Here is a 24,693-nt window from a genome sequence, read left to right on the forward strand (position 1 = left end):
AACTCATACAATGACAATACTTATCTCTTTCAAGCAGGAAGCAAAAGAAAATACAAACAGGAACAGATTAGGAAGATATCCACCCACCTAATTTTCTAAATTAGTTCTCATTAGGATGAACTGAATCAACTGCAGTCCATGCTACAAACTTCTAGAATAGAGGTAACAACAATGCAAATACTATTTTCAGTCTTAAGCTAAATTTAATTTGGAGGAAGAGAGGACATATTTTAAAATTTGCACAAAGGAACAGAAATACAAGAAGTGGATGTAATAATCTTCAACAACATATTATAAAGAAAGAGTGAACACAAATGGGTCTGAGCTCAGAATAGAAAATGCCATTCTTTGTTCTCTCCAAAAGGAAACAATATTATACTTGCTAATTTTATAACTGACATGTAGCATTACATTATTGTAATGTATTCTGATCAAGAAAATGACAAAGCTTGCTTGCTAAACCTTTCAGGCTGTTGGGAATGAATGATGACTAAAGGAAAACTCTATCAGGGTGAAATGATTCAATGGCAATAACTTAAAATATCAAAAGGAATCAGCAAGACCATATGCAACTTGCCATATTATAGGTTTCACAACTAGGTGCCTTGAACCAAATGGAAGGTTTATTTCATTTCTCATGGCTTAAGCATTTTACTCATACTCTACATCAAAGAAAATTTACCTTTTTATCCCTTGAAATGTACTGCTAGCCATGTCTATGATGCCTCCAGTTGGCCTTGCCACAGCGCCAACTAATCCTTTCCCAACGCCTTTAAGGAAACCAGCTGCTCCTCCTTTTTGAGCTCCTAGGAAGAAAAAAGACAAAGCTTTAGACAATTAGATCAAGAATAAGAACTGAATCAACTTGTGAAAGACCTGGTAATATATATCACCCAAAGGAGTTACTATACTTGCCTTTGATTGGTTTTGTAACAATTCCTGTTATGCCACTTACGAAACCCTAGAAGAAAAGTACAATTGAACATTTGTATTACATTTACATGACGCCTTGAAGAACCAAGTCTGACGTGCTCTCTAGATGCCATAAGAATTAACATATTTCCTAAGCATTTTATTTAAACAGGATGCTTTCAGAAGCTGAGATATTTTATATAGGCCACAACCCACAGCTCCTCCAATATCCACATAATACTTGAATGAGTGAAAGTTACTTGTCTGTCTCCTTATTCACAGAATGTGGCTTTAAAAGCCATTTCCTGTAATGTTCACACACTAGGACATGTCTCACAGAAACTAAGCCTTTTCCTCCACGAGTGATGCCTTCTCTAAGACCAGCTGGTTGCTTATTCATGGCTTCTCTTCTCTTCTGTTGGTAGTCTTCATCCATGGTTATAGCTGCTACCCCTTTCGCCATGGCACTGGTGATTCTGGAGGCAGCACCGGCTAACCCACCTAGCAGAAATTATCATACATATCTTTAGTAAAAGCAAATATGTCGTTACTTTCTGGCAAACCGTACTCGGGAGGCATTCTGTTTCTTACCCACAGCTCCACCAACTAATGCCTTCAGTCCCAGTGCCATTCCCTCCACAAACTCTTCAGGACCCTGGATGGCTCCCTAAAGGGGCAAATATTAATAACAAGTGAGGTTATATTTACTTTTAAAGGTAAACTAATTGATATGAGGAAAATAGTAGTGACAAAAAGAAAGAGATCCCCGAGAAAGTGAGAGCAGCAGAAAATTTCACATTAACAGAAATCTCAGATATTTCATGACATTATAAGTAGAAATGATTAACTGCTGAAAGCTAACCCAGACTCAGACAGGAGTAGGACTATTCACAAATGTGCACAAAAAATGTTTGTTCTGTATTGTAAGGTATATAATAAGAAGGTGGGCATACACTATTATTGATATATTTTTTTAAGATTTTATTTATTTTTAGAGAGAGGGAAAGGGAAGGAGAAAGAGGGGAGAGAAACATCAATGTGTGGTTGCTTCTCACATGCCCCCACTGGGGAACTGGCCTGCAACCCAGGCATGTGCCCTGACTGGGAATCAAACCAGTGACTCTTTGGTTTGCAGGCTGGTGCTTAATCCACTGAGCCACACCAGCTAGGGCATATTCTTGATATTTTTTTATAAAATAAGTAAAAACAGTTTAACTGTTAATATATCTAATGTTTTAAATTAAAGCATATAAAATAAATATTAGTTTTACCATACTTTTCATTATCATTTACTCTTGTAAGTAAAAGTAGGAGAGTTTTGAATGTTGTGACAGAAAATTTTAAGGGACATGGAAAAACGTAACCTTTGCCTTTGATTCAGATTGCTTTGCACAGCACCAGCCTGCAGGGCTATGTTTGCTGCCCTGCACCACTGTGCCGAGCAAGACTGCCTGTCTGTGATACTCTTCTTCTACTGCAGGATGAATTTTGTCCCCCTTTAATACTCCAAGAGGACACTTAAAATTCAGTGTATTTTTTATAAAGTCTTAAGTTTAAATATTAAGGGAAATGATGAAAATTTCTCCCCAAATTTCTTAAAAGCTCTTATTGTTTGCTGCAGAATAATGTCCCTGTGTAGTATCTCCCCAAATCCATTTACATCTACCATTTAACAACTGAAATGCACTATTTATTAAAAAGTATCAGTATGATATAGTGTACAATGCAAGAATAACTATTTTACCTGGTAAGGTTCATAGAAAAATGCTTCTACACCTTCAGAAAATTCTCTAATTAAGCCAAAGGGATTTCCCAAAACTTCAAGTCCAAGAATGAGTACATACATCTGCTTAATGGCCTAAAAATGAAGTATGAATATTAATCAACTTGGATAACCAGATTTAATATCTTTTCTTATAGTCAGTACATACATCCAATTCTTTAGGCTAACCTTCATCATCAATTTCAACACCTAAACCAGGTATCTTATCTTATTATCACTAGTCATCATTTTTAAAAAGAAATTTGGTGCCAGAGTATTAAAAATAATGAGATATTTACATAGTGATTTAGAATATTCAAAATGCTTTCACTTTTACCACTACAAGTGACAGTTTTTAATACTACCATAATTTTACAGATGGAGAAACACAGAGGTCAAAATCATGCCAAGGGCCACACAGGGGTTAAATGGCAAAACTGGGATCCAAACCCACACCTTCTGAGCCATGCTCAGTGATCTGTTCACTACACAACAGTTGTCTCAGATGTTCTATGTTATGTCAAAATACCAGAGTCTTTCCAAAGGTGAAAAAAATCTACAAAAATAAAATATATAGCAGACTCAACAAGTCTATTAAAAATACCCTGTGTTCATCATGTAGGTACTAATAGTTTCCCTTGACCCTATGTTTTAAAGTAAGTGTGATGAATTATTTAATATTTTATTTAAAGATTTATGTCTAGTTGATACTGATCCAGAAAAGATTTTGGTGTGTAGCTGAAAATTAGAAGGACAGAAAACTGCCATGGTCATTAGTCTCAATTTCTTTTTACAGTTTTGAAAATAAAAAACATGTTTTAAAAATTTTGAACTGGCTATTAACTCCCTTGCCAAATCTACATTCTTTATGAAGAGACACACTCAGTTTCACTATTTTATATCACCCTGCCCCTTTGTAAAATAATCTGAGACAAACCTGTTTGGAATAGTGTCTTACTACTTCAGATTGTAGTTCAGATGTTGTATGAAACCGATAGTTGAGTTCAAAAAATGCAAGTCTGAAAAAAAAAACATGTAACAGTATAAATGTGTGTGTGTGTAAAGAGAGGGAGGGAAAGAGAGAGCTTTCAATATTAAGGTTTTATTTTCATTAGACCTTTTCTGTAAATATTTCCTTTTAGTACATTTTCTCATGGCAGTAAGAAAATCTACCTCTTTGCCCATATCTCTGCACATTCTGGTCAAAGAAAGCTCTAAAAGTCTGGTAAAAGCCATGGCTCTTATCCTCAGAAAATCTACCTACATAAACATATTTTCCAAGTGAGTGAGAGGATTCAGAGACCCCTTGGGTCCCATTTGTGGACCAGAACTCACATTTGTCAACTGTGCCCTATCATGGCCTGCATTGAAAATGGTTGACACCCTGAGATAAATGGAAGAGGTTGCTCAAGATGGCCAGGGTTCAGTGGCTGCAGGGTAGGGCCTGCCTGCTCAGCCAATAACTGAGGAATCAAGATTAGTTTACTTATAACCTATTCCCACATATACCCAATCCACTAATTGGGAAGCTCTAGGATAGCAGATAAGACAGCAGCAAGATAAGAAATCTCACTTTATTCCCAATGTGATATCTTCAAACCTGTGTTCTTTAATTTGACTGTTACCTAACTTTATCCAGACTTAAGAGTTACACCTTATTAGACTCATTGATTCTTACCACTCTGCTCAGTAACAACAGTTCTAGGTGCTCCCTGGAAAGGGCATCCTCATCTAAAGTCTCCGCTACGGCTGAGTCTCTTTGGTCAGATATCCTAATAGCTCCCGCTATGACTCACACTAAAATGTCCATTCCTGACAGTAACATTTAAACTGATCCATTCATTTCTCCTATCATGACATTCATTTTTTCCCTAATTACATATGCTTCAAGAGTCTTGATTCCATAGGCCTTGACGCTGTGTCTTTAAAAGCACCACCCCCTTGGGCACACACAGCTTCTTAGCCATTCCCTAGACTAGAAAGGCCTTATATAATGTACAAACATGCATGACCCCATCGTTATTTCTTAAAGAAATTATTTAACAATTCATCTGTTATTTAATAGTTGAGGGACAGCAGGTATACATTGTCTAAATTATATTCCATTTAAAAGCAAACACCATATTGTGCCTAAGATCTGTAATGTACTTTACACCTCTTTAACTTACAATTTTAAGGTAAATATAAAAAGGACTTAAATTTACAGACTTGAATATTAAACATACTTAAAAACTACATCTTGCACATCTGTGAGAGTGGCACCAATACTCTTCAGCAAAAGATTTAAAGAACGAATTGCAATAAATCCTACACGTTTTTCTGATTCTTCAGCTGCTTCTTTACCCGAACTCAGTGAAACACTTAAATGCAACTAATGAGATAAAGAAATAAACATCAGTACTTCATAATGACAATATTAACTTTTAATAAAAGTCACTACACCATTAATAAAATTTCGAAGTTATCAGTACTATGTCACAATTAATAAATGGACAGTTAAAAAAATTTAATCTAATATAGCTCTTTTTAAATTTTAAATTTATTGATATATTTAGTTCAATGCAATTCTTTTGATAAACCTAGGAAAATATTAATTTTTATATGTTTTAATGACAATCTAGGAGTTAAAGCTGTTGAAAATAATTCAAATATCTCCATTAAATGAATGTGTCAACTATTAGAACTAAGTTAGCAGGATGAAGCCAGTTAAAAGCATTCCTATACTGTATGCATATACATACTGCATACACTGTATTACAATAATTTTCTTCAAGTATTCCGTAACTCAAAGAAACTCTGTGTTAAGAACTTCATTTAATTGTATTCAATCGTCAAATCTTAAATCAAGACTAGTTTATAAATTAAAACTTATACACTACAGTTAATAATAATGTATTGCAGATTTGAAAGCTGCTCAGAGCATAAATCTTAAAAGTTCTCATCACAAGAAAACAGTTTTTATAATATGTATAGTGACAGATGGCAACATATTGGGGTGACTATTTCACAGTGTATACAATACCAAATCCTCACACTGCACACCTGAAATGAATATAATGTGCCACTTACAACTCTACTGAAACACAAACTTGCGCATACGTCATACACAAAATTTTGAAAATTGTTATTAAATACCTTAACACTAAAGTGATACGATATCATTCAAGCTATAAACATATGAACCACACTGCAGGAGGCTCCACTACTATTTCTGTATGGTGAAAATTATGACAATGTAAGAATAAAAATTTAAAAGGATTAATGCTTTGTTATTTATTTATATTTGTAATTGTGAAGTTACAAAAATTATAAACTATGTAAGAACATAATTTAAATACTATGTCCACCCAACAGATCCAGTAAATTTGCTATTACTTAGACTATGGTGGATAACAAAAATGATTTATTTCCCCTACCTTGATAGGAGATATATGAAAGTACTCATAGAGACTGACTTGTGATGAGTCTACTAATGATGCTGTTTTATATTCTTCTTGGAAAACTTCTATATCTTTATGAAAAAGTTCAATCTATAAAGGAACACAAAAAAATAAAGTTAAGGGACCTATCTTCATGAAGTATTTAAGCCAAGAGCTCATACACTGCAAAACACTCCTCTATAATATCCAGGTTCCACATTATTCATAATTAGAAACAAACATGAAACTAGGAAGCTCAATGAACTCCAAGTGCAATAAATACAAGGACATTTACAAAACAATGTTGAAACTCAAAGACAAGAAAAAAATGTTACAAATAAGAAAAGCGACTTATTATATACAAGGGGACCCCAATAAGATTAATAGTTGGCTTCTTGGGAAAAAAAGGAGGCAAGAAAATAGCAGAATTCAAAGTGCTCAAAAGGGAAAAAAATACTGTTAACAAAGAATCCTTTACCCAGTGTGGCTACTTTTCAAAATGAAGGGACATAAAGACATTCTCAAAATTTAAAAAAACTAAGATAATTTGTTGCTAGTAGGTTTACTTTACAAGAAATACTAACAGAAGTTCATTAGGCTGAAAGCAAGTGACTCCAAATGATAATCAGAATCCAAATTAAAAAACAAAAAGCAGTGGTAAAGATAACTATATAATTATAAAAGATAATATCAATACATAATCTTTTCCCTTTCTTTTCTTAACTAATTTAAAAAGCAATTGATTAAATAATGTATCAGCTAGGCCAAGCTTTTATGAATATGAAGAGTAAAATCCTCAATAAAATGCTAGCAAACCAAACCTAGCAAAATATTTTTAAAAAATTATACACATGACCAAGTGGATTTTATCCCATGTATACAAGATTGTTTTAATGTGCAATGAAATAAAATATATTAATAGAACAAAAACAAAAAACCATGTAATAATTCCAATAGATGCATAAAAAGCATGTGACAAGTTTGATCATGCTTGGTAAAACTGCTACACAAACTATAAATAGAAGAGAACTCAACCTGAAACACAGCCATCTACAAAAAAAATCCTCCAATGACATTAAAATTAATGAAGAAAGACCAAGTTTTCCCTCTAAAATCAGACACAGGGGGAAAATGTCTGCTCTTGGCACCTCTAGTCAATGTTGTACTACAGGTTCTAGCAGGACAATTTAGGCAAGAAAAAAAAACAAAAGGTATCCAGATCAGAAAGGAAGAGGTAAAACTACCTCTATTCTCAGATACAATTTTATATATTGAAAACCCTTAAGATCCACAAAATAATAATTAAAGCTAATAAATAAGTTCAGTCAAGCTGAAGAACACAAGATCAATATAAAAAAGTATTTCCTTATACTTCAGTGAACAAAGCAAAAATGAGTAAGAAAACAAATTCATTCATAGTACCCTAAAAAAAATGAAATACTCAGAAGTAAATTTAACAGAAGGAATACAAAACTTACATTCTGAAAGCTATAAAATACCATTAAAAGAAAATAAAGAAGATCTACATAAATGGAAAACATTCCATGTTCAAGGACTGAAAGGCTTGATACTGTTAAGATGGCAACACCCCTTAAATTGATCTCTAGAGTCGATGTCACCCTGGTGCTACCCCCAACTTCTAAAGAAGTCAATAAGCTGACTCTTAAAATCACATGGGATTGCAAACAGATCCATAATAGCCTCAAATCATCTTGAAAAAACAAGGTAGGAGTTGTCACACTTCTCAATTTTAAAACTTACTATAAAGCAACAATAATAAAGACAAGGTGGTATTGGCATAAGGATGGAAATGCTTATGCCAGTAAGGATCCTGACTGATCACAGGAATAAAATCATATATCTATAATCAACTGATTTTTTGATAAAGGTATGAAGATCATTAATGTAGAATGAATAGTCTCTTTAACAAATAGTACTGAGACAACTGGATAGCCCAATGCTAAAGACTGATGTATACCCTTACCTCACACCATATACAAAAATGAAAGAACTAATTCTAATAGCCAAAACTTTGAACCTCTTAGAATATAGAACTAAATTTTCATAATGTTGGATTTGACAAAGGATTCTTAGAGATGGCAGCCAAACATGATCAACAACAAAAAAGTTTGGGCTTTACTAACATTAAAAACTTTTGTGCTTTGAAAGACATCAAGAAAGTAAAACAAAATACAAATAATGATAGAAAAATAATTAAAAATCATGTATCTGACTCAAGATTTGTGTTCAGAATATATAAAGAACTTTTACAATTCAATAAAAATAGGACAACCCATTAAACAATAAGTAATAAAGTATCTGACTAGACATTTCTCCACAAAAGATATGCAAATAGTCAAATAAGACATTAAAAGATGCTCAATGTCATGACTCATCAGGTAAATGCAAATCAAAACCACAACGACATACTGCTTCACACCCACAAGGATGGCGAGAATCAAAAGGGCAGATAATACCAAGTGTTGGTAAGGATGTATTTGTTAAAATCAGAATCCTCACACATTCTGGTGAAAACATCAAATGGACACTATGGAAAACTGCCTGGCAGTCCTAATATGATTTAACATAGTTATCATGTTCCTAGAAATTCCATTCCTAGGTATACATCCCACAGAAATAAAAACATATGTCCAAATAAAAGCTTGTACATAAATATTCGTAGCAGCATTAGTTATAATAGCCCAAATGTGAAAACACCTCAAATGTCCATTAACTGATGAATGGAAAAACAAAATGTGGCACATATCCATAAAATAAAGTATTATTTGGTTATAAAAAAATTAAGTACAGATACATGCTACAACATGGATGAACCTTAAAAACATGGTAAGTAAAATAATCCCATTAAAAGAGACTATATAGTGTATGATTCCATTAATATGAACTATAAAGTAGAAAACCTATGGACAGAAAGTATAGTAGTGGTTCTATGGGGCTAGAATGGTTTCTTCTGGGGGTGATGAAAATGTTCTAGAATCAGATAGTGGGGATGGCTGTTTAACTCTGTAAATATACTAAAAACCACTGAATCAAACACTTTAAATGGATAAAGTATGGCATATGAACTATATCTCGATAAACTTATTAACAGAAAAAAGTTTATTTCCCTTATTCTTTATCCATGTAGTTTGTCATACCACCTTCAGAACTGTTTCTGTAAGGGCAGCTAAAAAAGGCAACATGTCTGACCCACTCTATCACTGTGATTTTATAGCTTTACTGTCTGTCACAAATAAGATACTACCTTTAATTTGCCTTATCCCTTCTTCCATCAAATATCCTGGTCATTTCCAAATGTCTAAGTTATTAATTTAAACAAAAGTAATCTAGACCACAACATAGGAAAAAATAGTAATGTGAACGTGACTAATGATCCTCTTCCTCCTACTATTTGCTTAAAACTTTCCTTCTATTTGCTAACTCTAACTTCTATTTGCAAGACAGCTTGTCTTGCATCAATACAGATTTGTTTAAAACTATTCTTGTCTTCTAGAATCAGAAAATGTAATTTCTACCAATGTACTTACCACAGCAGCATAATTAAAATTATATTTTTAAAATAAAACAAAACCATTTTAACACTTTTAAGAATTTATAAGGATATTTTTCTTATTCTTCTTTCCCTAGTCCTTCCCATCAATGTTAATATTGTAAGTCTTACCTCCGTTTTTTCGGTTACTTCAGCTTCTGTCATAAGTTCTGCTAAAGCATAGACAAACCCAAGATCTAACCTGAGGTCCATTTCCTGAATCAACACTTTGAAGTATCTATATTACAAAATAGAAAACATTAAAGATAATTAATTCATTATTAAGAAAATTAGATGAGAAAAATGTAGGAATAATTCTTCTAGAAAGATAACTGTCATAGCAAGACTGTTCATAATAGCAACAAACTGAAGCATGAAAATGACCGCAAGGAGGCCATCTATCAGTAACTGTGGTAGGCAGTCATTTAATACTGAGTGATTATGACTCAACTCTAGCTACATACAACAAAAGAAATAAATTTTAGTAAAAAGTTTAATGAAAAAAGCAAGTCCCAGCAGTATATGTATGGTTTGATTTTTTTAATAAAGGGAAAATTAAAGAGGATAATGTTTATGTACATATATACAATACAACTATAATTTCAAAAGCAAGGGAATGAAAGTGTTTGTCTTAGTGATAAGGAAGGGAAAACAAGAAAATGGAGTAACGAATAGATGGGTCTTTCTGTAAATGTTTTATTTTGTGGACTGGGTAGTGAGTGGATTTGAAAATACTCTTTCTTGTTTCTAAAACAATATGAGTAATTACAGAGAGCTTATGAGAAAAAATAAACAAAAACAAAAATAATAAAATGCCCATCATTTAAAAAAGATTTTATTTATCTATTTATTTGAGAAGGGGAAGGGAGAGAGAAAGAGAGGGAGAGAAACATCAATGGATGACGGAGGTATTGATCAATTAGTTACTGCATGCATGTGCCCAGACTAGAGATTGCACCTGCAACCTAGGCACACGCTCTGGCCAGGAATCAAACCTGTGACCTTTTGCTTTGCCTAACCAACTGAGCCACACAGGTTACAGCAAAATGCCCATAATTTAAAAATGTCTATTTTTAATGTCTAGGCATATTTTATTCAGAGCCTTCTGATTCTCCACAATTATAAAATAACTGACGTTTTCTATGATATTTATAATTTAATATTTAATACTTAAAATCTTCTCATCTAAAATTTATTTTTTAAAGAGTACAATTAACTCACATACTTAAATCCAAACATTAAATACACACACCAGAAATAGATTAAGACACTTACTTAATGCGCGATATCTGGGAGTGCCCTGCAGATCTCATGACAATACAGACGTCTGTAAAAGGCTTTGGTGCTGTAAAGGTTAATAATATGATGAAATCCAAAATGCTTTAAACAAAAGATAATAAGCATTTTCTTGCAATGTAATGTATATCACAATGACCAACTAAATTATTTACTCAATTATGAGTATCAATTAAAATTACTAGTATTTGCATGATCCATTACAATCATAATTTCAGACTCCAGGACTGTTTTTGTAAATTATCTACGTTTACTATAAGGATTACCAATCCTTTAAATTCATAATTTTAAATTAGAAGCAAGCATAAGAAGATTTCGGGAAACTTTATGAAAACAGAGACTTCAGGATCTTGTCCCAGACTTCTAGATAGAAGGGCTTGGGCATGTATACTGGTCAAAGAGTTTCCAAGTAGATTATGAATATTCCTTAGATAGTTTAGAGTCTGGAGGTGGGGGTGGAAAGCAAAAAGAGGGGAGGGAAGTAGGGTAGTGAGATGGGAGAAGAAAGTAAGGAGAATAGAGACAAGAAAGTAAGGAGAATAGAGACAACAAAGAAAGTGAAGGGGAAGAAGAGGATGGAAGAAAGGACCTGTCAGTCATTGTCATGTGGAAATTATAGGACACTTTTTGTGGTAAATGATCAGTCTGAATTTGAGCTTAACAATTTATCTGTAGGCCCCAGTGGCTTTTAAATCAGAGATTTAAATTTTGTAATTTTTAAAAATTAATATTTCTAAAAACATATATTTCTAGTTAGTCTCTTCTTCAGTATTTATTCAGTTTTGTTGAAGTTAGCTGAGTAAAATGGTTTCGTTTCATATTTTTATAGTAAAAAACCCAAATATCTAATAGTACCATTTTTATGGCACTCTAGAAATATAACAAACCTGAATCCATGGTGACCGACTTGGGAGGTCTAATAGGATAAAATACAAATGGAAATATAGCACCATGTATCTGATTTTGGATCTAAGGAAATTAAAAAAAACAAAAACAGGTCAGTATATGCACATGTTAATTACAGAACCTGACTAGAATAGCAAGTTTTAAGAAGTAGAAGGAATCAAAGAGTCTAGAACCATATTGAAATGGAAGTGCTAACTAAAACAGACCATGGGAATACATTATTGCTTATTCCTTTAGAATGTAATCTGCCAATCTTTTCAAACTCACCTGTATTCTATAAATTTGAATTCTAAATGATGACTGATGTGCAGATGTGTTATATTCCACTTTTAATGCTGGCAGATAATTTCTTCGTATAGCTATTTCATGTGGTTGCAGAATTTTCATGTTACTACCACTAGGTGTAAAGACAACCTGAAAAATATGCCATCCCCCAAAACACAGAAGTTCTTTTTACTCATAATTCATTAAAATTAGAAATCTGTACCAAATATTTTAAATATTAATTAAAACAACAGGCTAAACATTTGGTTAGGTTCAGACTGAGATCTTACAGCCCATTATCTATACAATTCACAAAACTACTCAGATATTCCTTACAGCGTGGCTGTATAATTTTTTAGGTAATTTGCTAACATTTACCACAAACAAGTGATAAAAGATAAAATAATCCTAGAAATAAAGTCAATAAGAAAATAAAAGGCTATTGGTGTGTTAACCAAGGACCAGATCATTTGCATCTCAAGAGAAAGTCTGAATTTTTAATAAACTATTTAAAATATTTTGTTTGAAGTATGTGTTACAACATTCATTGTTTTACAACAAAATAAGACTTCCCTTAAAAATTCACTAGTGATTAATCTAATTACAACAAATAAAAATTAAAGCTTCATTATCAGTATTTAAAAAAATTACCGGAATATTAGTGTCCAACTCAGTAACCTTATCTTCTAAAGGTGAAGATTCAATATATTCCTTAAATTCTTTCTCTAACTTCTCAGTGTGCTTTACACTCATTGGCTTCCATCTTGCCTTCTTCTTCGGCTTTGTCTCCCAAACCACATCAGAACTACATGTGAAAGCAAAATTCATGGTACTAATTTACATGCATTTACATTTTAACTGTTTAATTACATAAATTATAAAACCTTGAGTAAAAATTTTGCAATATCTTCAATAATAAGCAAGCATATTACAAGTTTAAAAACATGAATCCATTTGAACAATCTTATTAAATTCCTACTTATGCACACCATTCTAGGTGGTAGAAATACTATCAGTAAACATCTCTCCCATTCTGAACCTTTATTTTAGCTGAGGACATAAATATAGTAATTTAGCATAATTTAACATAGTAGGAGGTGAAGGTCTTTTGAAAGAAGAAAAAAAAAAGAAAGCAACAAACAACAAATGTTGGAGAGGGTGTGGGGAAAAGGGGACCTTAGTTCACTGTTGGTGGGATTGCAGACTGGTACAACCATTATGGAAAACAGTATGGAATTTTCTCAGAAAAATAAAAATCGACCTGCCTTTTGACCCAGCAATTCCACTGCTGGGATTATACCCCAAGAATCCTAAAACATCAATTTCAAAGAACCTATGCACCACAATGTTCATAGCAGCACAATTTACAATAGCCAAGAGTTGGAAACAACCTAGGTGCCCATCAGTAAATGAATGGATCAAAAAATTGTGGTACATATACACCATGGAATTCTATGCAGCAGAGAGAAAGAAGGAGCTACTACCTTTTGCAACAACATGGATGGAACTGGAAAGCATTATGCTGAGTGAAATAGGCCAAGCATTGAAGGACAAATACCATATGATCTCACCTTTGACAGGAAGCTAAAGAATAAAACAAACAAGCAAACAGAAGAAAAACAAAGACGCTGAAATAGAGAACAAGTGGGCAGCGACCAGAGGGGAGAGGGAAGGGAACTTAAGGGGAAAAAGGGGGAGGGATTTTGAGGAACAAGTATGAAAGTCACAGAGATGAGGATTGGGGGGGGGATGGGAGAAATAGATTAAAAAAAAAAATGTACTTGAAAAGTAACTAAATAAAAAAAAAAGATACATATTTTATTCTACAAAATAAAAAATAAAAAAATAAAAAAGAAAAAAAAAAGAAAAAAAAAGTAGGGTAAGGTGGATATGGAATATTGAGATATGTAAATTTGTGGGGTTTCAGTATTAAAATAGAGTGGTCAACAGGGCTTTAAGAAGCCCAGGGCTTTGTCATAGAGGATTTCAAGAATCTTAAAGGAAATTCATCCAGAAGACAAGTGAGCATTTCAAGCAGAGAACCAGCTAGAGCCAAGGCTCCAAAGCAAAGCACACGTGTAGTCATATGAAGAGGAGGAAGGAGACTGGCGTACCTGGAACATATTAAAAGAAGATGATGAAGTAAGACAGATTGTGAGAGGCCAAATAATAGGAAAGCCTTGTATTGTAGGATATTGTAAAGTCTTTGAGTTTTACTCTGCGATGGTGAAGAAGCACTGATTGATTATGAGAAGTTCAATGACATGATCTGACTTAACCTTCGTTAGGAATACACTGCTGGGATGGGAGAAGAGATAGAGGATAACTTCTAGAAGCAGACAAACTTGTTAGGAGTTTAATTATAGTAAGCTGGGAGAGAAATGGTGATGGTTCTGTCTACGATGACAACATTGAGCTAGTGAAAAGTGGTCAGATTTTCTGTGTGTTTTGAAGGTAGAGTCAGCACAGAACTTCTAGATGGATTAAACTGATAAGAACAGATACTACACTTGATCTTAGCCAAAAGGCTGAGAAGTGGATAGATGGATTAGATGTTGGGTGTGAGATAAAGAGATGAATCAAGATGACTCCAAAGTTTTTGCCCTAAGCAACTAGAAATACGTAGTCATTAACTTCAATGGGAGAGCAGGTTTTGGTAGATCAGAAACTGGGTTTTAAAACATAAGGTTTAAGAAGTCTCTTAGGTATCTGAGTAGAAATTTTGTGGAGGCAGTTGGATATACAAGCCTGGGGTTCAGGGGGAAAAATCTGGCTGAAGACATATTTGTAGAAAATTCTGGCATACAGGTAGTACTTGAAATCACAAAACTGATACACAGAAGAGGACTAAGGTCTGAGAACCTCATGGCATCCAATATTGTCTTCTCAGCGGAGAAGACACAGAACCAACCAATGAGACTGAGAATGTTGAGACAGAAAGAAAAATCAAGATGGTGAGGAACCCTGAAGTCAAGTCAAAGAAGGGATTTGTATTCAATGTCATGACTTTAAACAGAAGGGGAAGTGGTTGGTAATAGGGCAATGAACCTGGCAATACACTGGTCTCTAGGGTGATTTTGACAACACCAGTTTCATGGTACATTGAGAGCAAAGGCCTATTTGGAATGATTAAAGAAAAAATGGTTAAAAAAAGAATTGAACATAGTGAATATATTTAACTTTTCTGTAATGGACAACACTTTTGGGCAGTTTGGCTATAAGAAGAAGTAAATAGGTAGTAGGTAGCAGGGATTTTAGGTTCAAGAGAATTTTTTTAAGTTGAAAGAAATAACACTGACAAGAACAATCCAAAAGAGAGCCAAAAATTTTGTTGATATAGGAGAAAGAAGGAAGAGAATAATTATATCAGTGTCTCAAGAGGTAAGAGGGGATAGAATACAGTGCAAACGTAGAAAAAATTATTTAAATAGGAGCACATATGATGTATCTATGGTAACTGTGGGGAAGTATGTCAGCGTAGTAGGTAGGTGATAAATGATGGTGGGTAGGAAGCTGATATCCAGGGGTAGGTCTCTAAAAGTTCCTCTTTGAATGCTTCCATTTTCTTGGTGAAGTGAATGCAAGGCAGTGAGCTAAGACAGGGAATTGGGGTTTAGAAAGACAAAGTATAAAACAGTAACATGGGAGAGACAGAGAGTGAAAGGAACAAATCTAATTCACTGAAAAGTTGCTGAAAAAAATAGAATTAAAAAAAACTATCCACATTCTGAAATTTCTTTACTATTTCTGTTTCAGAATGTAAGTTATTCATTAACTTATTGTGAGTTAAACAGTTTTGTTTAGGTATTCTATTTGTTTATTCCTTCTAAAATTTATATTAACTGGCCCTGGCTGGTATAGCTCAGTGGACTGAGCGTGGGCCTGCAAACCACAAGATTGTGATTCGATTCCCAGGCAGGGCACATGCCTGGGTTGCAGGCCAATTCCCAGCAGGGAACTCACGAGAGGCAATCATACACTGATATTTCTCTTCTTCTCCCCTTCCCTTCCTCTCTAAATAAATAAAAAAATAAATAAATAATCACTGGTTCTCTTAAAAAATAATAAAATTTATATTAACTTAATCAAAAGAAAGGTAGCAAACATGTATTATTTATTTCCACTTGCATCCACACCACAGCATAGGACATAACAGGCTTAAAATCTGTTGCCTCCTTAACATCTTTGTTTAAATACTAAACACATTTTTGAGAATAAATATTTTTAACAAAATAGTGTTTAATATTCTGTTTAAAATGGATTCCATTCAATGAGGAGTCAGGAGCATTTCTAGATACAGTTACAGAGAAAAATTTATATCTGTGTTATATGCCTTTTTAAAAATTTTATTTATTTAATTATTGTTCAAGTACAGTATTCTGTCTTTTACTCCCATCCCAGCCCACCCCCCATGCTCCTCACCTCCCTCCCATTCCCGCCCCCCTTAGTTGTTGTCCATGTGTCCTTTATACTAGTTCCTGTAAACCCTTCCCCTTTTCCCCTGAAATTACCTCCCCTCTTCCCTCTGGTCACTGTCAGCCTGTTACATATATATTTATTTAATAGTTTAAGTCAAAGTACTGAAACTATATTATCATGGGATATATAGCCTAGAATCCAGAAATGCTTTCAAATTAGGAACAAACATAAATTACTAATTTTATTTTGAGTTTTTATGACTAGGAATAGTAAAGGTACAGGGGAAGAAAAGAGTTTCACTGGTGATGACTTATATGGAGAATGATAAATATAGTATTAGTTTATAATATCTTAACGTACAAGGTCAAAATAGAACATAATTGTCTTTACTCTTTGAACAACTATTTAAGGAACGTCTACAATGTACCCTGCATTTAGTAGGATAACCTAATGACATGTTAAATAAATAAGCTGAATAAATTTAACTTTTCAGAGAGCTGAGAGAATGAACAACATAAACAAGGGTTTATCAATTCGATTTTTGTTATATCTTTATCTCAAAGGGCAAAAAAAGAAATCTCAAGTATTTTCAAATTACCTTTGTATCAATAGCTAACCAAAACAAAAAAGTTAAACTAAATTATTTCATATTTTACAATCACCACTCCTGATAATTAACAACTAATCATTTAAATTTATACAAATGTTAATGCACCTAACCTTGTAATGCCAACATAGGCTACTTCTTGCTTTGTGTAATTATTGACGAGAGAAATTCCAACATCTTGTAATGCCAAAACAATTTCTTGCTCCGCTAATTCCGCTTTCTCATTTTCATATGTCACTTTAAATACCTTTGGATCTTCAGTGAATAAAATAATGCGCTGTAAGCCTTCAAAGAATGAAACTAAATAAATAGTCTTTTTCCCCGAATTTATAGCTGTCATCATATCCTAAAATAAAAGCACCAAAAAAAAAAATTAAGAATTTTGTCCCAACCAACATGATATCTAGAATTCACATTTTTAAAAATGAGCATAGTTATGGGATCTCCTTCATAGAGTCAAACAAACTAAATTAATTAATATTTGTATAATACTGGAAATGTACATAATTAGAATCATTAGCTTCTACCATTATTAGCTTCTGCAATTATTACAATAAAGTTATTAGGAAGATACATCAATTGTTCTTTTATTTAACATTTTGATAAAATCTAATTAAACAATCTTCCTGTGTAGATTTATCAATAACACAAAGTATTATTTTCTCTCCTTTACTCTAAGACTAACCAATATGTTACATGTTTTCAGTCAGAAATTCATGTTTTCTCACAGAGCTGAACTGAGGGGAATAAAACATGTCTGACATCCGACTGCACACCCTACAAAGCATGGATGTTCACCGCCGGTGAGTAATTCTGCAGGAAGTCCTTATATATAAGCGTTGTGCTGATATCAGTGTCTTGAGGTTCAATGACAAGATAAATACAGCAAATTGCAAAAATTAACACAGTTATCCATAAATTTCTAGTTAAGTAACACTCTGATTAAGAAAAAATATATGTGTCATGTTATAATCCATTGAAATTAAAACTGGAGTTGCTACCATAAAATCATTATGTAGGAAGAGTTATATTACTTATAATTCTTTCTAAAATACATAGCAGTAAAATTACATTGAGAAATAAGAAAGCTAACTTATTTTCAAATATTTCTACAGTCTGAGAATTGCCAGAGTAAAGGGAGTGAGGGAGAGGTGGAAGAGGGGACAGGGGGATAAATAGTAATGGAAGGAGACTCGACTTAGGGTGGTGAATACACAACACAAAATACAGATGATATATTTTTCACATGAAGCCTATATAATTTTATTAACCAATGTCGTCCCAATAAATTCAATAAAAAACAAAATGAAGTCTTTCTAATATTTTGTAGTGGATTTCAGATTTAGCTTTTTCAAAATTAACTATCATTATGACATAAATATGCAAAATTACTAATCAACAGTCAAATTAAGACATTTTGAAAGACTAATAAAATTTTAATAAAAAAGTTTCTGAAAGCCATTGAAAATGTTACTAGAAAATGTTTACGTATAACTTTATCATTATGAAAAAATAATCTATAATTGCTTGCTACCAGAAACAAATTCTTTAGTTAGTAGAGCCATAGGTGTTCCTCACACAAGTGAAAATAACCTAAGATGACTGTGAGTGAGGAACTTCTGTGTTTATGATGTGAATGCTGAAGGTACCCCTCTCAGCACGATTTACCTCTGTAACATAATGGAAACAAATAATGACGCAGACAAAGTAAGACTAGTTCCAGTGTTAAATATTCTTGGTTAAGTTAAAGTTTGAATACTAAGTTTAAAAGCTTTGGCAGTTTCTTTTACAAGTATAAACATAAAACAAATGTTAAACTAGCAAGGCTAAAAGAGAATACCATTAAAAAATAGCTGCTGAGACCAGCATGATAATCAGCCCAATACATACGTCCTTTTGTGTCACTTCCCCGTAGCATTTCCCACAACTCCACTTCAGGTTTCTAGAGCCCACTGGATCAGCCCATGTATAAAACACTGCTTTTCCGGGAGGGAGAGAATCTTCTATTTCACTGAGAGAACTGACATAAGTAGTAAATATATGCATTAAATTAGGTGTAAGTATAGGAATATATAAAAAAACCCCAAAACAACACTTCATTAATTCTGAGTGCAATAACTGAGATTTATAATAGCTCTGATTAAGAGTAGATTATAAATTTTTCCTTATTCAATGAAAAAGAAGTTTTCTAAGAAAATAATGAGAATACTCTAGGAGAAATATTTGTCCTACATAGGAAATAAAGGTTTTTCAGGTCTTTCAAATTACTTTTTCAACTTTTGTGTTAATAAAAATTAATTATGAAAGAAAAATACTCCAATTACTTTATCTTATTTATACTAAATATGAGAGAATTTAACTGGGTTGGTAATTCTTCCCTAAGTATTGGTTTTGGTCTGGCAAAAAACAATACAGCTCAATTATTTCTAAAGACCTAAGACACAGAATATAAATCTAAGAAATTCAATCGACTCACAAATTGATTACCAGAATAAAAAAACTAGAGAAGTTACAATCCAAAGGACTATTAAAATATAACTTTTGTGAGCTGTGTAAATTGATTCTCCAGATTAAAGGACTTCATTGATTATGAGACACAATTGGAATAGATACCGACAGAATAACACTAGCATAGAACAGGATAATAATAGAATATTATCCTAGAGATATCTTTGTAAGATATTTAAATTTTAATAAAATAAAGAGAAAACAGTCTACAAACATCTAGGAAAATTGAAGTTACAAACAAAGTAATAAAAATAAGACTGGTCTTACATTTTTCTAAAATACTGAATGACAAAAAACAGTAGAGCCATGACTATACAATTTTAAGAGAAAATCTTATGACAAAGGTTTTTGTCAATAAGAGAGAGACACACACAAACAAACATCGAGTGGTTGGCTCCCATACATGCCCTGAGGATGGAACCTGCAACCCAGGTATGTTCTCTGACCAGTAAATGAACCTGCAACGGGGGTGGTGGTGGTGGTGGTGGTGGTGGTGGTGGTGGTAGTGGTGTGTGTGTGTGTGTGTGTGTGTGTACATTTCAACCAACTGAGGCACCAGGCCAAGGCTGTTTTTGCCATTTTTAATCAACAAATTTATTATTTTTATAAGTAATCATAAAAAATAAACTTTCCTGTCTCTCAACATCTTCCACAGACGAGAGAACTGATGGGCAAAGAGGCATTCTAGGTTATGTGCCAGCCCAGCCTTGGGGTCCTCACTCAGTGTTTGTTTGAGTCAGTGATTGGAATTGTACATTTAGCAGTGGAGGGAAAGTGGTACACTGATAAATATGGGCCCACTTATAACTGATGGATGAAAACAAACTAAAAAGAGCAGACAAAATGATTTTAAGACAGTCTAGGACCAGTAAGTACAGGAACAAAAAGTTTCATAAACTATAGCACTACTACAAGGATATAATAACACAACAAATTGAAACAATGATGTTAGGAGCCCTGAAATATCGATAAATAAATAGTCTTTAGTGAAGTTTTAAAATATAGCAATCCTTTATAATATACCTCAGCAAGAAGATACGTACTGTTTGAAAAAAAACCCTGAAGTTTGAATATTTATATTGTGTTCATTAAAAATACAAAAAAATGAAAAATAGACAAAATAAAGATTAACCCTGACATTTTCCTCACAAAATTCCACAATGATCAAGCTTCTGCCATAGTTGCTTCAGTTTTCCTTTTTTTTTTTACTGAGGTATTTGAAAGTAAATTTAAAGAGAACACATGGATGACCAATAAACATATAAAAAGATGCTCATTATCACTAATCATGGAAATGCAAATAAAAATCACAATGAGATATCACCTCACACCTATTAGAATGGCTATTATTTTTTAAAAAGAAACAGAAAAGATATAACAAGCACTGGCAAGAATGTGGAGAATAGGGGGCCCTGGGAACTGCTGGTGAGACTGTAACTTGGTATATAGCTACTGTAAAAAACCAGTATGGGATTTCATCAAAAACTTAAAAATAAAACTAGCACATGATCTAGCAATTCTACTTCTGCACATATAGCCCCCTCCCCAAAAAGCCTCAAGAAAACACTGACTGAAAAAGAGTGACACCCATGTTCATCACTGCTTTATCTACAATTGCCAAGACATGGAAAGAGTCTAAGTGTCCAATGACAGAAGAACAGATAAACAAAATGTGGTATATGTATACAATGAAATATTATTCAGCCATATAAAAGGAAACTTGCTATTTATGACACCATGGATGGACCTTAAGGGCATTATGCTAAGTGAAATAAGTCAGAGAGAAATACTACATGATCTCACTTACATGTGAAATCTTAAAAATAGAAAAAAGAAAACAATTAAAAAAAACCCAAACACATAAATACAGGAAACAGATGGGTGGCCAGCTGCCAGGGGCAGAGTTGGGGAACAGACAGAACGGGTGAAGGTAGTCAAAAGGCACAAACTTCCAGTTATAAAATGATTATCATATAACGTACAGCATATAATGTACAGCATTGTGACTTACCATAGTAATAATACTGTATTTTTTTAATTGCTAAGAGAGTAAATCTTAAAAGTTCTCATCATGAGAAAAAAATTATAACTATGTATGGTGATGGATGTTAACTAGCTTGGTGGCGATCATTTTGCCATATGCACAAGTATCAAATCATTATGTTGCAGATCTGAAACTGATCCAATGTTATACATCAATTATACCACAGTTTAACAAGAGTACAAATATATGAAGTCAGTTTTACCCCTACATATCTCAGTACACATTAAAAAAAATGAGAACACAGTTTAATGTAGCCAAAATGCCATTATCAGTGTTTATATTTTTAAGAAATCATTATAAAGTAGTGTCTTACCACTCAGACTTTGCTCAAACCAGAGATACTGTATTTGTGATAATCTTACCTTTGCCTATATTCAATAATGTCATCCTTAGTGTGATTTATTAACAGGAATGTAGCTGCTCCATCATGATAATCTGAAAATGTAATAACTGTAGAATGCTCAGCCAAGTTAACTTCTGCTATAATACCTCCAAGCTAGAAAAACAGGGAAAAATATTCTCTAATACAATCATTTTGCAAAGAATATTAACTAACAATAATAAAGCTATTCATAAAGTTTTTATTTTATATTGTAGGTTTGGGAAACCATGCTCTTAATTATATAGATGTGTTATATATATACAGATGTGTCAAATTCCAGATGTATATTTTAGGCACTTCAACTAACTTTCTGTAAAACAAATTATTTTATGTCTGTCTCCTTTTAGTATTCTTTCCCTTCACAAACACACAAAAAATCTTTGTGCATTTTTGGTGAAAGGAAAAAATAATAAGAAAATTATTTGATACAAAAAATTAAATATTAGTAACATTAGCTTCTTTAATCCCTCCTCTCCCCAAATTACCTCATTATCCAGACGCAATAAAATACAATTTTCTTGCTTGTTAAAATGTATCTTTTTAGGAGGGCCTTTACTTCTTTCAACTTGAATAAGAAGTGTATTTGAAGCATCCTCAGGCCAAAAGGGGATACACTAAAACATACATACCACATATATTTATTCTTAAAAACCAACAGATTGCATCATAAAGACCTTTATCATTTTAATAAATCCATCAGAGTAGACTTAGGATAAAATTAAAGTAAATCTCTTTCAATGCTGTTCTAGTTATTTGGTTGTTTACCTAAACAGCTATAAACTGTCTGCTGAGAGATGGGCTGGCACTCATGGGCTGGGTACAGGAAAGCAGTAATTGGCAGTAAGTTGGAAAACTATGATAAGCAGAAATTTTAATGTGGTACAGATCTAGAGAAGGGTTGAAAATCCAGGAAGTCACCTGAGGAGAGAGCTGGGAAGCAAGGGAAATGACAATACATGCTAAAAACAAGGATATACTCACAGTTATGAAAAATCATAATCAGATTGTAGGCATCATTTGGTAATTAAGCAGTAGTCAAAGTACACACAAATATTGACTGAGGGTACATGTTAAATCCAGAGTCAGGGAAGTCAAACAAGGGTAAAAGTAAAAGAAATATTCAAAGTTCAAAGTAGGAAATAGGTTCAAAATCTTAACGACAATTTGGATATCAGTGATCTGGGAACCAAACTAAAAGAATAGGAGGTAGTCAGTGTACCCAGAAAAAAACTAGACAATAGGAGCTGGAAACAAAGAAAAGAGCTGACAGAACAGGAAAGGAGAAGCAAACTTGTGTGAAAGCTACTGTAAACTCTGTCTTAGTGTGATAGGCCCTGACCAGACTGGGGACTTCACATATTTCAATGAGATTGTTCATGTGTGAATCTGATTATCACCATATGACCAGGGAACAATGTAGCAGAACTGAGTTGTCGAATCAGTTCTACTCAACCATAAAAGGTAATTAACAGAACTAGACATGGAACATGGTGAACGCACAAGAGGCTGAGAAGGTTCCTCTCAGGATTTCTTGCAACCTAGCAGAAACTTACCTGGAATACTAACCCAAGTATACTTTCCATAAGCAACAGATGTGCTCTTTGAAAATCCCCTAAACTGCTATTTTCTGATAGCATTTGCCTTAAAAATATGTTTTTATGTTTAGTAAGGTATGCTGTGTATCGTTTAAAAATGTTATGTGCTCTACCTCTTGAGACTAGAAAAAGTAGGAAAATACTTTGTCTTTTGTAGTTGAAAAATAGAAATAATAGGTAAGTTTAACAAATCTACATAGGTAATAATCATGAGTATAAATCTTAAGGTAAGGTTGGCTATGATAAGCTAAAATTAAAATGCAAAACTTTTAAACTAGCAAAGAAACCTATCTTAAAAAAGACTAAAAATAAAATAAAAAATAAGTTGTTACGCAGTTTTAACTGCAATTAATGTAAATATAATTAACTGTTGAAAGACAGGCTATAGATTAGGTATTTAAAAAGACCCAATAATGTTAGGTCCTGGTGTAGCTCAATGGATTGAGCACAGGCCTGTGAACCAGAGGACACGGTTCGATTCCCAGTCAGGGCACATGTCTGGGTTGCAGGCCAGTTCCCTGCAGGCCAGTTCCCAGTAGGGGATGCATGAAAGGCAACCATACACTGATGTTTCTCTCCTTCTCTCCTTGCCCTCTAAAGATAGATAAATAAATAATTAAAAAATAAAAAGACCCAATAATGTTATTAGAAAAGGATACATTTAGAAAAATCTGTACAGCAAAGCAAGGCTGGAGTTGTAATGTTAGTAACTAGAATAGAGCTCTACATCCAACAGACCAAGAACCCATAGACTTACTAAGCACACATGGAACATTTGCAAAAATAAATCATATATTTATTCAGCAAATATGTACTGAGAGTATACTGTGTTTAATCACTATTCAGAACCCTCCAACAGCTCTCCATTTCACTGAGCGCAAAAGCTAAAATCCTTGCAATGGCTCAAAAAGTTCTACATGATTATTCCTCATCACCGTTATACCTTGTTCTCTGCTACTTTTGCTTCTTTCAGTAAACACTGGCCACTTTTGCTATCCCTCAAACATACCAAGTGTTCTCCCACCTTAG

General features: G+C 33.3%; 1 protein-coding gene and 1 pseudogene across 3 annotated transcripts in view; both read right to left on the reverse strand.

Moving 5' to 3' along the window:
* Window positions 1-24,693, reverse strand: part of VPS13A (vacuolar protein sorting 13 homolog A) — a 197,546-nt gene that overhangs the window by 31,955 nt on the left and 140,898 nt on the right. For all 3 annotated transcript variants that reach the window (XM_037149102.2, XM_037149103.2, XM_037149104.2), the window contains exons 51-67: window positions 22,555-22,683; window positions 22,050-22,183; window positions 19,026-19,155; window positions 17,249-17,481; window positions 12,761-12,914; window positions 12,113-12,259; window positions 11,827-11,908; window positions 10,919-10,988; window positions 9,776-9,881; window positions 6,091-6,204; window positions 4,900-5,045; window positions 3,612-3,693; window positions 2,657-2,770; window positions 1,504-1,579; window positions 1,250-1,413; window positions 916-961; window positions 683-806 (exon numbers count right to left, since the gene is read on the reverse strand). In XM_037149102.2, coding sequence (XP_037004997.2) covers window positions 683-806; window positions 916-961; window positions 1,250-1,413; window positions 1,504-1,579; window positions 2,657-2,770; window positions 3,612-3,693; window positions 4,900-5,045; window positions 6,091-6,204; window positions 9,776-9,881; window positions 10,919-10,988; window positions 11,827-11,908; window positions 12,113-12,259; window positions 12,761-12,914; window positions 17,249-17,481; window positions 19,026-19,155; window positions 22,050-22,183; window positions 22,555-22,683 — 2,051 coding nt within the window. The remainder of the gene's footprint in view (window positions 1-682; window positions 807-915; window positions 962-1,249; window positions 1,414-1,503; window positions 1,580-2,656; window positions 2,771-3,611; window positions 3,694-4,899; window positions 5,046-6,090; window positions 6,205-9,775; window positions 9,882-10,918; window positions 10,989-11,826; window positions 11,909-12,112; window positions 12,260-12,760; window positions 12,915-17,248; window positions 17,482-19,025; window positions 19,156-22,049; window positions 22,184-22,554; window positions 22,684-24,693) is intronic.
* LOC119052114 (uncharacterized) lies at window positions 14,534-14,649 on the reverse strand (annotated as a pseudogene).

Source organism: Artibeus jamaicensis, unplaced genomic scaffold (genome assembly GCF_021234435.1).
Source record: "Artibeus jamaicensis isolate MK-2021 breed Jamaican fruit bat unplaced genomic scaffold, CSHL_Jam_final scaffold_1964, whole genome shotgun sequence".
NCBI lineage: Eukaryota > Metazoa > Chordata > Mammalia > Chiroptera > Phyllostomidae > Artibeus > Artibeus jamaicensis.